A 16,912-nucleotide genomic window follows, 5' to 3' on the forward strand; every position below is an offset into this window, starting at 1 on the left:
TTATTATTACTACTACTACTACTACTACTACTACTACTACTACTACATTTTTATACTGCCCATAGCCAAAGCTCTCTAGGCAGTTGACAGCAATAATCATAGAATTGTACACTCAAGTCACCCATCACACTTCTGCCCAGGCCTGACCCTGCTTAGCTTCCAAGATTAGGAAGGATCAGGCACTTCAGGCTACAAAATTATCAAGGGGCTGAAGCAATATCCCTTCAAGGAAAGGTTCCAACAGTTGGGGCTTTATAGCTTACAAAAAGGGGGACTAAGGAAAAACATGGAAAAATATACATGGTGTGGAGTGAACACTGAGAAGGGTTTCCTCGCTCTCTCATAATACTTGAACCTGGAGGAGTCCAAAGAAGCTGAATAAGGGAACATCAGGAAAGATAAGAGGAAATGCTTCTTCTACATAGTTAGAATAAAATGATGGCCACTTGGTTGGCTTTAAAAGGATATCAGGCAAATTCACTGAGAATAAGGCTATCAAGGGCTACTAGTCATGATGACTACTTATTACTTTCAGTATGCTCCTGAATTCCAGTTGCTGAGGAATGACAATGGGAGGGTGCTATTGCACTCATGTTCAGCTTGTGAACTAAATGGTATACATAAATTACTATAAATAAGTTATATAAAATCCAAACTGCTCCATTTTTTGCAATATTATTTGATTTTATGTTTTACAGTTCAAGATAAAAAGTCTATTTAGTTGATTTAAACAAAAAATGTTTGGTAATTATTTTAAAGTCATCAACAGTAGAAATGCCAGCTATCATTACTGAACTGCTATCACTCTAAGCTGCACAGGAAGTAATAGGCTTCTGGTTTCCTCTGAGCTGTTCTAATATACAGACAATATACAGTTAATATACAGTTTGCTCTTATGTCTGTCTAGCTGCTTCGGCATTTGTGATAGAAGGGTACTTTCATACATTACACTATGTTGGTAGGCACAAGATGGGCTGGTTCACATAACAAGCTAACCCACCACAATAATATGCCACAGTGGAGGTTTGTCTCTGCCTTGGCGCACTACACAGACAGTCAGGCTCACCATAGTTTGTCCCACCCTTCCCCCTCAATTCTCCTCCAGATGTCCCAGAAATGCATGGCAAACCCCATCTTGCTAAATGGTATATATAAATTATTATAAATAAGTTACATAAAATCCAAACTGCTCCATTTTCTGCAATATTGATTTTTTGTTTTACAGTATAAATATATGGACTCTGACAAATTCTCCTCCAGATGTCCCAGAAATGCATGGCAAACCCCATCTTGCTTCTTCCCCGTGCCGTGATAGCAGCTTCTTTAGTGGTCACTGTGGATTTGTTCCATTTCTTTGAGAGATCCCTTTCACAATTTCTGAACTTATAGTCAGTAACAGCCCCTCTAAAGTACCAGGGAGCACAGTGGAGAGGCAGTCAATTGTTTGCCACCTATTTTTTTTTACATTGTGTCAGAAATGTGTGCAAATGTTTTCATTTTTTAAAATATGTAAAAAAAATAAAACTCAGTAATTTGGAGTTGTGTAAGTGCTATCAAAGCAGGCACTTTCCATGGATGCTGACAAAAATTTTAATATGTTACTTTGCTTTTAAATATACGGACTCTGACAAAGATTTTATTACTCTGTTTCACTCAAAAGTGCTAGAAGATCTTTGCTTGCCAAAGCAGGTGGCAAGTATTTTACCTCTTCGCAGTGAGATCATCTGGGTTTTAAGTTTAGGCCCAACTGTTATCAGTGTCCACCACCTTTTTCACTCTTTCCCAAGCCTCTAGGTACTCAGGACAGTGGGAAACTGTAGCCACTCCCTTTACAGAAGAACTTACTTTTGACAACACTCAAAGGTAAGGACTTGTTTTAAAACAGGATGTCCCATAGGATTAAATTGTTTTTTTCAGCAGGGACATCCATACATGTCCCTGACAAAAGTCTCTGTTTAGCCCTGTAAAAACCCTATCTTAAAACTCAATTCAATTTTAACACTACAAATCAAACACCATGCATAACAGAACAGTTTAAAACTAAGGCAGCAATATGATTCATCCAATTGATCATTAAAAGCTTGTTGAAACAAGCAAATCTGAAAGTGTTGTCTACAAGAGTGGGTAAAGGGTGGGTGAAGTGTGATAAACACAACCCTGAAGCTTGGAAACACCCTGTCTCTTGCACAGTTGTCAGTCATAAGATTACAGCTGATAAGACTTCATCTGACAAGTCACAAGAACTCTTCAACTTCTAACACATGAAATACATTTTGCTGAGTAAAAGAAAGAAAATGGCCATATCAAATTTCTACAGTATACACTAATAAAAACAATTACCTAGCAAAATACTTGATTTAGGCTATTTCTAAAAAAAAAAAAGCTGTATTTTAGGATTTTGGAGGATAACATACCTCTTTAAAAATCTTAGGAGGAGCGGCAATGGCTTTTTCTTCTTCTAAATACGATGACCAACTCCACATTTTCTTTCCCTTTGACATTAAAGCTGGAATTAAAATGTAAGGAATTGAAAAATTAGAAAGTAAAAGCTTTACAAATAATCGACATAAACAATGGATGGTACAGTAGCTGTACCAGCTAAGACTCTCTTATAATACCCTGCTGTTTGCACCAAATTGATGGCTGATTTTAATTTTACTGCATTAGAGTAAACAGCAGAGCTACATCTTGCTTACTATTAATTAATAGCTAACAGAGGTGGATAGTTATTGCCAAAGCAAAACTTATGGATCACATTGCAGAGAGTTATGCAGTAAACCAATCCTTCTTAATCCTGTTGTTTTCCTCTAATTTATGTATCTACTCTGCTAACAGTCCAGATCTATGGCAAGAGTTTTATGCTACTTTAGACATTTTCTTGGATATATTACTGGTTTCTATAAATTCTTCTTATCTTTCAGCACAGGGTTTAGCTATGAAACTACTCACAGGGGACACTAATTGAAGGCTTACTTCTGCTTTTAAAATGCATGTTCTCAAAAACCATTTGAACAAATCTCACAAAGGCAAAACAGAAATGCTTTGCTAGCATTCAAGCAATTCAATTATCTTAATCCCATTTATACTTTAAAGCTCCCCTGTGTGATGCTAAAACAAAGCTGGAGTATAAAGGAAGTTATTTGGTCAGGTAGTAAAACGGAAATATTAAATCCAGTATCACAAATGGTTGAAAGTTTACACAACTGACTGAATATAAGGCAACACAATGCTATATTATATACACAAGAAATACAGTGTGAATGATCACACATCACTCTACCTTGTATTCTATAGTAGATGAACATGAAAGTTACTGATATACACACTTAAAGGGTAAATTTTACAAAACCACATATTGAACAAATACATTTTGCAATGAATAATTCCCTCTGGAGTGTACACCTGCCGTTGTAATATATCTATATGTTACCACAGCATAGGTGAAGAGTCTTTTTGGGAAACTGATAACAATGGTCATAAATCAACTTACTCTGTTTTAAAACTGCCATCTCTCTTTTCCTTTTCCGTGTCGCTCTTTGAGATACTCTTAACATTCTTCCTTCCGGATTCTCCTCCTAGATTGTAAAAATGAAGTTTACTTAATTCAAATAACCTTACAGCAAGAAAATTTCTGAAACCCTTTGCTTTAGCTTGTTCTTGTCACATGTACATTTTCAGGTGTATCTATGTATAAAGTAAGTCCCACAGCATAACTTACTCCTTTCTTTCCCCAGGCATGTCCCTGGCATTAACATGAAAAATAAGAATGGAACAAATGTGGCCATAATCATACTGGGTCACACACCATAAACAGTCAAATACAAATTAAAACACAGTATTCCATTTATATTATGTTTATTCTAGACTTAAACATCTCATTATACTGTGAAGAAAGCAAACAACAATTTAAACATCAGAATTATTTGAGTGCAAAACAAAAACTATTTACAACTGGACTGGCCTAACCTTCAAGCTGATCAACAGAGCTATACTAACTGTTTCCTTGTCCTTCTTGTCTCTGTCTTCCATATATTCTCCTTTCAGAGGCAACTTGGTTTTCCTTTTTTGCATGGTCTTAGAACAGTCTTCATCACTGAATTCTGAGATGTTTTTGTTTTCCTGTTGCTCTCTAGAACAAGGATGATTTTACAGTGACTACATTCATTCCTTCCATTGTTAAAATAGAAAATAAAACTTGAAGAATAAATATAAGCAAAACCAAGACTGCTCATGCTGCAAATGCTAACATGAGATATGCCGCAGAACAGAACAGGAAAGGGCAAAGGTGAGATCAAGCTCTTCCAGTTTGGGTGAACCCATAAGCCTGAAGTCTACATACCCCTGCTAGAAAACCTGTGAACAAACACATTGGCAGCTTTTACTGATAAGGCTTTGAAGGTTTTAAATGTTGTCTTTCCTGTCTGTCATCAATGGCAATGCTTTTGAATTGCTTTAAGACTTCAGGGTGCCTTACAGAAAGGAAGTAATGAGAATTTTTTAATGCTGACAAATGCAACAACAATAATCAACTGAAACACTGAACAGAAAATAACTGAGGGTGAGAAATCTACCAGTAAAATCAATAGTCCAAATTTTCAGAGTACAATGAAAGCAAGCATTCAGTAATTATTAATGGGCAATCAGTTCAGCTGTATTTGTTGGTGAAACTAAGGCAACCTAGAAGTACTAATTTGAATCACTAGTTTAAATCATGCACTCCATTTTGAAATATGGAGTACATGATTTATCTTCTGAACAAAGATACATTATTGAAGAGTGGCTGTAAGTATTGAAACTGCATCTCAACAGAACAGTTATTCAAAGCCCGGGGTCTCCAAAACGATGCCTCCGGCTATATATAGTACCCACGAAAGCTTCTGCCAGTCCCCACAAAGCCTCTGTGCTCTCCTTCCAATACACACTGCCTTCCTTATTCAGAAATGGGATGTGAATGATATGAGGTTTGGAATTGCACAGAGCTAAGCCAGAAATGTTTTTCTTCACCATATTTCCCTTCCTGTCTAGGTTTAGTTTTTTTGTCCCCCCGTTTGTTTGTGCATCTGCTGAGAGACTAAGGTGGGGTGAGAAAGTGGAAAGAATTACCATGGCAGTCATTTTGTGAATAGGCAATGCCTGCATGGCAATGCCCAAGATGCTTTCCCATGTGACCTCAAGTTCTGATGTGACTATGTGCTAAAAAAATGTTTGGGGATCCCTGCTCTGGGCAAATAGTCTAAAGTGTTGGTTAAACACCACATAATTCTTTCTGCTTAGGTAACAGATATAGATTTCTGTTTGGCTTTCCCTGTATACAAAGGAGGATGCTAACCAAAACAGCTCCACTTAAGCCTGCAATGCTAGATACTGTACATGTATCTTAGAAAAAGTGTTACTGAAAGGCAGAGGAGCTTATTCCTAAGCATAAATGTACAGAATTGCGCTATAAGCGTATAGAATAGTCCACAAGCAAAAATGATAATTATTGAGGGGGTGGTACTTCCATGAGCTCGAAAGTAACTGTCATGATTTCTGAAGCCCCTGGCAAAGTTCTGGATTGTTTACATAACTCAGGATAGTATCCAGCACATTGTATTTATCAGAACCTTCAGTATACCCATTACAGGTACAAAACAATGCTCTTTTCCCCTCCTTCTATCCAGATATACATGCTAAAACACTGATGACTAGATAATCCAAATATAACATAAATAGTATTTTTAAAGTCATCTGATTCACCAAGATTATTCATGCTGCCTCAAGTTCACCTATACTGTAGCAGCCTTTGTTTCTACACATCAAATTATTTTGCATGTGCTATAGCAACTCTTACTTGTTTTTCAATGGATGGGCACATTTTTGGCTACAAGATTTCTCTCCAGCTACAAACTCCATTGTGGTTCCAGAGTGAAAACAGCTTTCACAGAAATGGAGTCCATCCACAGCAGCAGTTTCCTTCAACTTTGGTGGTACTTCTGTCTTTTCTGAGAAGGCTGCATAGTGGAAAGTAAAGTGAGTTTTGGGGATTATACACATGAAAAATATCAGACATATCTGAAAACCATGACATGCAAAAATACTACTGCAGATGTAATTTATCCAAGCCTTTCAAAAATATCTTATGCTGCTCCAAAAAGTGCTTCAAACTTGCCAAATTCACTTCTGCCCCTGCAGCAACAGCTGCTCCATCATTGCCCAAGTGACACTTAGGAGCAACAATCATTCTCTCTGCTCTGATCGCAACCCTTTTCTGGTCACCACCAGCTCTTTTTTTTTTCTTTTGGGGTCCTTTCATGTTGTGTTGAAAGCCCTTTCAAAGTGCCCAAGCAGCACGCTGGAGAAGCCATCACTGTTCACTCCCTTTATATGCGCACAGACACACACACATGCACAAAGAGAGTGCAAACCAGAAATGTACAAATATTTTTGAAAAATGTTTAAATGCACTTTTGCATCTATCATTCTGAGGTACGCAAGTTCACACTTCCAACTAGCTGAAATGTGAAGACTCGCTTTATTAATGTCCTGGTGAGTGTCACCTGTCAAAGTGCAAAAGGCAACATTTATGGATAATGACAAAGGCAGGCTACAAATAGGTTAATTTGTTCCTTTGCTTTTCCCTTGACAGCTGTCAAGAAAAACACAAAGTCTGGATGGGAGCTTTATTTGCAAAAAGGGGTACTGGGTATATCTTGCCATTAGCACTGTGATCTTTTAGTTTAAAACTGAATTAAAATTAAATCCCTAACTGGTTTTACTAACTTCCACCTGAGCATCTGGGAAAGACAGGATCTACAAAATCGCCTCTATCATAAACAGAGACTTTTGACAGCTGCCTACAGAAAAGGATTTTATTTAAGTATGGCTTTTGAAAGGGCAAAGAAGGGTTGTTTTGACAGATTTCACTGGAAGATGTTGTAAAGTCTCCAAAGGGAAGCAAAAGGAGGAAAAGTGCTGGTAGCAATCAAGAGCAATTGCAATTGAAGCAAGAAGAGGAGACCAAGTCCCCCAGGAATCTAAAGAGAGACCAGAGGAGGGAAGGAGAGACAGATAAACTACAATGAGTCCAATTGTTGTGTGCACCATGGGTTATTTCACAAACAATTCACATGCCATAGTTTATTCACATGGTTAGATTACTGTGCTGTGCAAACTTGCCCTGCATCTACCTTTTAATCTTCTAGAATGGAAACAACCATTAAAGCTAATTGGCAAGCTTGAATGTCACATTAATCCACACTGACAAAGACCATTCTGCAGCCTGCCATGCCTTATTTCCCTAACATGTATCTCCAGGTGCCTTTACAACAGAATTCGTAATTTCCTCATTCCCTGTATTAGCAATTTCTGCAACTCGTCCACTGGGATTCCTAGTTGTTCCTCTTGCCACCATGCCACTGAATTACACTTTTTCATCTTCTTAAGCACCTAGAATCTCAGGAAAGGGTGAAACAGATGCAAGACACTTCTTAGTCATTTAGATCCACCCCATCCCAGGTCCAAATTAGAAGATATTGTTGAGAAAGAAAGGAGTGATCCACAGGCCACCTTCTTTTGAGAGAAAAAGTCACCACAGTTTTGCTTTTCTCAACAGCTCACCTTTTGACAGCTGTCAAGGGAAAGCAAAGTAAAACTATTTGCAGTCTTTCTAGGTTACTATCTATAGATTTTGACAGCAGAGACCTCTCAAAATATCACCCAGGCACAGCAGACTTGTGCAAATGTGCACCTGTGCAAGTTTCTAAGTTTTTAAAACAAATTTACAAACCTTTTTCCTCATAGTAGGGACAAAGAATTTTAAAAAAATATACAAGCACTTAGGCACTTTAGAGGAGTTATCACTGGCTGTCTGCTTAGACATAATTAAAAGAAATCTCTGAAAGAAAGACAGGGAAAGGTAAAAAATGTTGCAGGAGTGGAATAAAAGCTCAGGGCCAGCAAAGAAAGGTGGAGACAAGACAGGTCCAGTTGCAGACTTCCCCTGAATAGCCGTGGGAGGATTGAGGGGGAAGGAACGTGGGGACAACTAAAATTGAACCTGATACTCATGATTTTTCACAAACAATCCACACTTCATAGCGTATTTGCTGGGTAAACTGTCATGTCATGTAAACTCATCCTACTCTAGGACTGCAACCTTTGTCTTACTAGCTTCATAGCTCTTACAGTTTATAATCAGTGCATGTTAGATTTTATCTGCTTGCCATGATTTATTTATGAAGATTTTATTGTATGTTAAGGTTTTATCTGTAATTTGTTCTGAGTATCATGGGTAAAGGGCAGCCTAAAACTATTAATAATCAAAGACACAAATAAAACTTGTTAAATTGTCTTCAAATAGTGACCTAACCAACGATTCCAAGAGAAAAAAAAATTGTAGTGAATGGAAAGCTACATTTCTAATCAACAGCAGCTGCACAATTCATGTAAACAGTATTCTTCTACATGTGCCCTGTTGACTTGAAGCCGTACTTGCAATGTAAGCCAACCCTTACATTAAAGTTCTTTTTTATTTTAATGCAGTTTATTAAAAGACAAAACAGCAGGCATGGCAAGGAGAGGGTTTCATCAGAACTGGAACTGCAGTGAGCAGTGTAGTCCCTCCCTGCTGCAGCTGTGAGCATTCCTCCACCCAGCTGATATTTGCACTGAGATACAAATAACATCTTTGTGGGGAGGGAATGATTTTTATCAGCAACTTGACTATTCCCTAACTGGTAATATACAAGGTTAACCCCAAAGTTCTGACCTTCTTGAGCAGTTGGCACCATCCATGTTGTGGTAGCAGTGGCCTTCTTAACATTTTCCATCTCTGTTTCATCAGTGATCACTTCCAGGGCACCAAATTCATTCACACGAAACTGATTTTAAGAATAGGTAAATAACAGAAAAGTTATACTTTTATTCTTTATGTCTATGTAGCTCTGGTGTATATAGAAATATAAATAATATATATGATATGTTATCACCATACTACCTGACTTCCTAATTACTTTAATCCTTTCCCTGTCTCCTGCAAAAATGCCCTACCATTTTCAGTGTCTCTCACTTACACATAAGGAAACATAGGTTTCAAAATCAGAAGCTACTATTAAGATGATACATATAAATTCCTGAACTCTGCCTTGCTCCGTTTTCCAAGAGTAGTATTTGTACAAGCCAGCACTGATGTAAGCAGTCTCATTTACTTGCTAAGCAATTATATGCTTTATTTCTGAAAATGCTAGCATTGAATTCAGAGTGCTTGCATTAAAGTCTTTAATGTAATTAATTTAAAAAGATGCTCATTTGGTGTTTGAATACTATAGTTGACAGTATCCAGAATGCTGAATTACACCTACTGGGAAAATAAGGAGTATGAAAGGCCATGGTACCTAACCCCATTTCAACTTTCAAGTCCAAGTTAATACATAGTAGCAGAGTTACAAAAGGCCTGGTTATATGCTTGTATGCCCAAAGCACATGGTCATTCAGTTGGGCAAATGGAAACCTCAGTACTGAATACATTACCAATAGTGGTATTTTTGAGGTGGATTTTCCAAGATCGTGGAATCATGTCATATAAAATGATGTTATAGGGAAGGAAAGAATGGAAAGTATGTTGATTTGTGAATGTCACCCAAATAATATTTGTTCACCCTTATGGGCATACTGATTGCTAGAAAGAAATAAATTAATGAACTCTCTTCGAGAGTACACAAGGTTCCCTGGCTAAACAACTACAAGAAATTATTCTTGCTATGAGCAAACAGGGAAGTGCTTAATCCTGATAATTAGGATTTTTACTCTAATGGTAAATTTGCAAATCAGACAACAAACTGAATGCTAACTCTCATTAGTAGAGTAAATAAATAAATACACAAATTTAAAAGGGAAAACTTAATATGCCTCTTTAAATCAATGTTTGGCAATTTTTAACTGAGCTATATTCTGAACTGAGAAATAACCAATGGGACATCAACACTGGCTCAGTCTACCAAATCTGTATAAGCTTACAGACCTCTTTAAGCAACTCCCATTTGTCAGCTGTTTGTTCCTATCTGCTCATGTTTCGGCTTCCATGTGGGTGAAGGCAGCTTTTCCAGGGCTCAGCTGAGTACCCAATGCCTTACTTTCCAATCCCTACTTTATGCTGATAACAGTTTGAGAAGAGTTACAGGGAAACAGAAAAGAAATAAACCTAGCTGTCTGTAATTAAACAGAAAGAAAAGAAGTGAAAACAAAAATGAACTAGAAAATATATATATAACACACCAGCACCATCTAGTGGATTATAAAAATATAATCAAGTGCCACTGGAAACTCATCAGAATGAATGTTCAGATGGGCCCATCCTTCCATGCTATTCCCTTTCTAAGGCAAAACAAAAAACAACAAAAAAGAAAGTACAGTCATACACAACATTTCAAAGGCCAGTACATGCTTTTCTTTTTAAAATTTCTGTTTTGAGTTTAAGATAAATAGGACCCTGTTCTCTTGTACTTTGTAAGGTGCCATGCATACTGATGGTGATAGTAACAACATTTATATATCTGTAGAATGACTGCCATACTAATGATGATAATGCTAACACTATAATATATGTGTATATATTTGTGCATATGTATTTGTAAAATGAGTGGCCTACTTCAGGGGAATTTACCTCCAAACCAAATACTAGCTCCAGAAGACAGCACAGCAGGGAAGGGATTTAATTTCTTCACCACACCTGCTGCAATGCCAGTGATTATAAGCCCTTCCACCACCACACCCCCTGACTGTTCCCAGCTCAGTGTCTTCCAGATGTTTTGAGCTAGCACAGCTACAGTGCTCCTTCTCCTGGTACATTTTCTTTCTGTAGATATAATTAAACACTCCTGTCTCTCTGCTCTGAATCACTGCAGTACAAACAAGCTCTCCAGAGAACTTCTTCAGAACCAAAGCTTTTAGTCTCCTATAACAGATTCTGATGCCCAAAAAGGACTGTGTTGCAATATGATATTGCACATGGTCATATTCCATAAATCTTATTCTCCTAAGGCCCCAAGAAATAACTTCTTCTCCCAGTGCTTTGCCTTTACATAGTAATTCGGAAAAGGTATCAGTGAGTTGGTTAGTATCTTCAAATCAACTTCAGAGTACTATTCATTGGGCTATGCCAGGGGTCCATCAGTTACCAAGAGACTAGTATTTAATAAAGCTTTTAAAAAAATAACTGAAAAAACCAAAGCCACATGTATTCAGCAACAAAATAGGTGTGATGGTAGATTTGTCTCTGACTGCCCCTACCAGGCTGTTAGCTTCTCCACATGCCTTTTCTAAACATAATTCCAGGCTGCACCTATTTTCAAGGAGATTTTTAAATTAATACTTTCACTTGTTTGGATGCAATAACAACGTACTAGGCACACTTGTAATTCCACTTTCAAAATGCAGCACTTGAGAAAAAGAAAAACCTAAAATATTCCATACACTGCTACTCCACCAGGAAGCAATTTTAAATTATTGCAGCTTGTCCAACTTGATGGAAGCACTTGAATCCAGAGGTGATCATGATTGTGTGCACTCATCAGAGTGATTCAAAAAAGCAGAGTACTTCACATTTATATCTGCTCTTCAGCTTTGTAGATACCAGCTCTTCTAGTCCTCTACACAGCATTCAGCAATTGTAAAGCACTGAAGTGTTTCTCATTTGAACATACTGCTTAGTCTGCCAGATGGAAAAGTTCCAAATACAGAAACCCTGCATTAGACTATGACTGTCTACCATGCTAATACCCAATTTGCTCCACTACCTTTTCTTTTTGCCTCATTTTTATATTTTATTAATAATCACAAACAAATCCGAAACAAATCACATGATAAATCGTAAAACAATTTGAATAATGAACAAGTCTACAAGACCTGTAATTTTCTTCCAGAAAATTTTCAAATTGGAAAGATGGCCCCAGGAAAAGTATAAAATTGCTTAGTATAAATAGCACAACACTCAACATTAAAAAAGAGAAGTGTAATCTTTATTCCTGTACAAGATGCTAGAAGAAAAAGTTTCAAAGGATCTCCATTTCAATGTGAGTAATTGCTCTTCATAGAATAACTTTCTTCCTTATTATTCTTTTCTTGAAGTCAGGAAGAAACTGCCCATCCTGCAAGGTTAGAATGGTTAAGCATATGACACTTAAGACATTTTTCTTACTTCTCATCTGTGGCTCACTTCATCTACCTGAGTTACTAGAAGCAAACTGCTTTGCCTCCAAGTCCTGATTTATCTGAGATTCAAATCATGCAGGCTAGCTTTAAAATCCTTTTAGTCGTTCCCATTTCTGTGACCAGCCATTCTCTCTTTGAATGGGGCACTTAAGGAGGTCAGAAGTGGTGATGCTCCCAAGAAACTTTACATGCCATGCTTCAGCCATGAAGCTCACTGGGTGAACCTCAAACAGTTGTTGGTGTGATGATAAAATATGTAGGCTGCCTTAGCTTCCTCAGGTGGTAATGTAACAACAGCAACACTTTAAGGAATTTTTTTCTCATAGAATTGCTTACTCTATCCATATCAGTGTGCAGGCAATTTGTTATAGCGATTAGAGTATAACAATACACGAGCCAGGCTCAAATCTCCATGCAGCTAACTCTTTATTGGAACTGTATAGTAAGTAATCCCTGGTTGTATCTTTCTGCATACAGAAAATAAACATGAAAGATCTGTATTTTTCTATTACTTTTCTGCCTCTGGGCAGAAAACACACCTGGCAGACATTCTTTTGGTTTTTCGTTCTACATTATTCAGGTGGGCACTATATTCATTCAACAGCTTATCAGGCTGCTTATAAAGACTCTGCTGGGTTGGAATAACTGGCTGGAAACTTGCAGTGCTTAATGGGGTTCATGGTCTATCCCTAATAATTATTTTCAGCACTAGTTTCTGTTCAGACCCGGTGACCACTTCCAGAAAGAGATCCTAGAAGATATTTGTTTCCTTGCATGACAATTGTGTTATGAACTTATACAAGGCTCTGTCTGCCCCTATGCTATTCAACATATAGACAAAATGACTAATGACAGCTCATGGGCTGAATAAGGGAAATGTACTCAAACTCAGTTTAGTCGAGACAGAGGAATTAATGATTGGATGGATTTAGGAGGCGGTGTTCCACTAGTTCCAAATAGTGTGCCCTACCAGAAAAGGATCGTTCTCACAGCTTGGGGGTGTTGTGGATTAGTGCTCTCCATGGCACTAAACACTTGATAGTTCAACTGAGGCCCATCTTGTGAGGCAGTGTTGCCACAGTTAGGAATATGGTAGTAATGTCAAGATGTAACTACTGCCAAGTACATGGAGTTACTCTGAAATTATTTAGTAACTATAACTGCTTGAGAATACAGTGGACTGTTAACTATTACTGGCTTGTTGGAACCTATTTTGACACTACTGAAAGATCTTCATGGACTTCTAATTTGTTTCAAGGTGCTTCACGGGCCTCTAGAGTACCCATGACCTTAGGACAAGAGTATTTGAAAGATCTCCTGCCATATGAAGTTGCCCATTAAAATCTGTGGCAGAGGTCTTTCTCCAAGAGTCACCCTTAGCAAAAGTGAGGTGGGCAACAAATGGAGATATACAGCATTTCAGTGATAGAACCCCAATTGCAGAATGCTGAGGCTACTAGTTAACATGAAGTTTATCATCTTTTCAGTGTCAAGTTGTTCCCTTTTACATTGTTTCACTGTTGAGTTCACATTTTTAACTGCAGCTCTTATTTTCTGTTTAAAAATTAATACTTTTTTCTATCTTATATTTCAGTTTTAAATGATTTTGTTGTTTTTCTATAAGTGAATTTGGCACTCCTTTACTAAAAAGCAGCCCCCATTTTTTTAAATAAACCCTAACCCTTTAAACTGTATTTCTCTATATGCATGTCTCTGCCTCCAAGGTTACATTATTCTTTTTAAAACCTATTTAATATTGCAAAATATTACCTTCAGATCACTTCCAGGCAAGGTACCAATTCCATCCTTCCAGTCCATTACGCTAAATACATCAAAGTCTTGTCCATTTCCACTAGAAGCCGGTTCATTCATGGTGCATATGCTGTAAAATAAAAAAGAAAATGTGGAAAGGCTACACCTAATTCAATTCTGCATTTTGACATTTCTCTACCACAACACACTTCACATAATTTTCACTAGTCATTTTACCCGCCCTTCAATATTCATAATAACCTGTTGTAAATAATTCCCAAATCTAGTCAAGCAATACATGGTTAGGAACATCCAAATGTCACAAAATGGCAAGCAATCTTTTGCATGTTTTCCAGAATTCTTCATAAGGCTAGACGTTAAGCAAAGTGGGACCAAAGAAAGGAAAAGAAAAGGGCTTCATGTGGAAGTGTGCATTTAGCCAGAAACTTAATAGGAAATATGGGAGGAAAAGGCAACTAGCAGTATAATCTCATACTTGTCTTCTTCATGAATGTTTTCTGCATGGAATACAATGGAACCTACTTCCAAGTAAAAATGTACAGTATTTCCACCTTAATTGGACTAAGTTCCAGGTGCTAACAAAGGTTTCAGGCTGCACCTAGAACTGCTAGGAAAGACAAATGGAAAAGGTAGGAATAAAATCCAACAGTTACTTGAAACTAACTCTAACCTTAATCAAAATGCAGCTTAATATCCAGTTTTATGCATGTAAAAACTGTTGTATTTCCACTCCAACATACAAAATTTCAGAAGTTATTTCTAACCACATTACTTTCTTTCGCATAAACTCTGCTTGTCATATCTGAGGATGCAAAGAGATAATACTTCAAGACAATGTCAAGTGCCTACATTGATTTTTATTCTAGAATAGGCACACTGAGACCTTAAATGTGCTTTACCTCCCAGATTACAGATTTAATCTGAATCAGGCCCCCTGTATTTATTCTAGAGTTTGGAAAAAAGACATTGTGAGTAGTCACAGTTTTAAAGTATTGTCCATTTTGGTCCCAAGCATTCACTCACTTGAACAAAACTAAGAGAACCAAGAACTCAGAGATCTTTGCAAAAACTTCTCATGATTTTCAGAGGCTTAAAACTGTGCCTTTGAATTATAGAAGACGCTACCATTCAAGATCTGTGAGCTTCCAGCTCACACTTTATGGTTGATTACATATACTCCCACTAACAAATGGGCCATAAGGAACTTTTCCCCCAGCTTCAAGATAAAGCCAGATGAACCAAGTTAGGAAAAGAATTCTAAAGTATGAAATCGTGTTTGCTTCACTAGTAATTGAAGACCACAAAAATCTTAGATACATTTACCAGGGAGTAGCTCTAATAAACACAAGACTTAGTTTCAAGTATACACACCAAGTCACAAGATCTAGTCATTCTTTAAAAAAAATATAGAATGCATTTATTTATTATGGTAATATCTGACCCTTCTTCCTTAAGAAACTCAAGGTTGCTTACAACCTTTTTCCTCCTCTCAATCTGCTTGTCACAACAACCCTGGGAGGTAGGTTAGGCTGAGCATCAGTAAGTGGCTCAAAGTCAGTGAGACACAGAGAAGTTAGCCATTACTTTTAATGAAACTTAGTAATGTCTAAGTTAAGCCAGTTAAAAATCTTTTTCGTTTATGCTCTTACCTATGAAACAGAGTATCAATTCAGTTAAAAGCAACAATACCCATATAAACAAATTGTGACTGGTCTTCCATTTCTATTCTATTTAGCCAAAACTGTATTCCTCCTACAGTATTTTTAGACTATCTTTCTTTCTTTATATTCCACCTTTTTCCCTTTCAAGAAACTCAAAGCAGTTTACAACTCTGTCTTATCCTCACCACAAGAACCTTGCGAGATAAGTTGGGCTGAGAGTACATGACTAGTCCAAATTCACCCGGTTAGCTCCAGAATATGGTTCTGCCCATGTCTCTTGCTTCTACTCATAGTGTGAATAGCATCATCCTGATTTATTAAGAATTTCCTAACAACATCTCTGAGCCTGCCAAGAGGAAACTTGCATAAGAAACTAAGTAATCTTAGTAAATGTGGGGGAAGCCTATTTACCTTTCTTTCTGCCCTGGGTCCATGGTCAATTATCGCAAAGGCTAGCATGACATAGGGAACACTCTCTGGACTGATACAGCAAGTGGATTGGAAAAATACTTAACAATTTTCCTAGAAAAAAAATTGCTACTCTTAGCCTTGCACTGAAATTCCATTCTGAGCCTAGATTTTCAAGATAGGAATGGCAAAGAATGAATAATCCTCTTTACAAGTAATGTACAGTGCAATTACAGGTACAAACTTTAGAAACGAAATGCATCAGATACACATCCAAACTACATAGTTACAGCCTCTCCTATCCAACTGCATATGCCACTTTAAAAATAAATAAAACCCATTCAGTATGAACTGCTGTACATTTTTCTGTCACATACTACTGCATCCAGCACACACTGAATTCCGGCCTTCCTAAACTCTAATTATATAATTTTTAGTTATAGACTGTATAAATAGGTCATATAGCATTCTTTGGCAGCTATGAAGTTTGCTTGCATCCTCAAGTAGGCAACTTTTACAGAAATCTAATTTATCTCTATTAACATTACCTCATTATCATCTTTGGATGGAAGCTGTTTGTATGCAACATTTTTGCAATGCCAAGACAGCTAATTCTAGATACATGATCCAAATTATAATGTGCTTTATGTAAAAGAAGTAGATGGTCTTTATTGACTTACAAATAACTTGGAATCTAAGAATATTAGTGTAAGATGTGGTCACTGTGAATAGCTAGGTCAAACAAACTTCCAGCAGTATTCGGACTCAAACAGTTCCCATATAAGAAGCCACTTTGGTCAAATTTCCCCTTGGGATTTCTTCTCATAGCAGTGGCAGCCATTTTAAATATTCAAGGGTGACAGGGCACACTGTAGCTTCTCATT

At 37.2% G+C, this 16,912-nt stretch overlaps 1 protein-coding gene across 1 annotated transcript in view; it reads right to left on the bottom strand.

Annotated features, from left to right (window-relative positions):
* L3MBTL3 (L3MBTL histone methyl-lysine binding protein 3) overlaps window positions 1–16,912 on the bottom strand; it is a 78,365-nt gene that overhangs the window by 50,084 nt on the left and 11,369 nt on the right. The window contains exons 3-8 of the mRNA XM_044419499.1: window positions 13,957–14,068; window positions 8,747–8,858; window positions 5,831–5,990; window positions 3,997–4,129; window positions 3,491–3,575; window positions 2,415–2,506 (exon numbers count right to left, since the gene is read on the bottom strand). Of these exons, the coding sequence (XP_044275434.1) occupies window positions 2,415–2,506; window positions 3,491–3,575; window positions 3,997–4,129; window positions 5,831–5,990; window positions 8,747–8,858; window positions 13,957–14,058 (684 nt within the window). The 5' untranslated portion in view covers window positions 14,059–14,068. The remainder of the gene's footprint in view (window positions 1–2,414; window positions 2,507–3,490; window positions 3,576–3,996; window positions 4,130–5,830; window positions 5,991–8,746; window positions 8,859–13,956; window positions 14,069–16,912) is intronic.

Source organism: Varanus komodoensis, unplaced genomic scaffold (assembly GCF_004798865.1).
Source record: "Varanus komodoensis strain SLA01 unplaced genomic scaffold, ASM479886v1 scaffold1, whole genome shotgun sequence".
NCBI classification, from domain to species: Eukaryota; Metazoa; Chordata; class Lepidosauria; order Squamata; family Varanidae; genus Varanus; species Varanus komodoensis.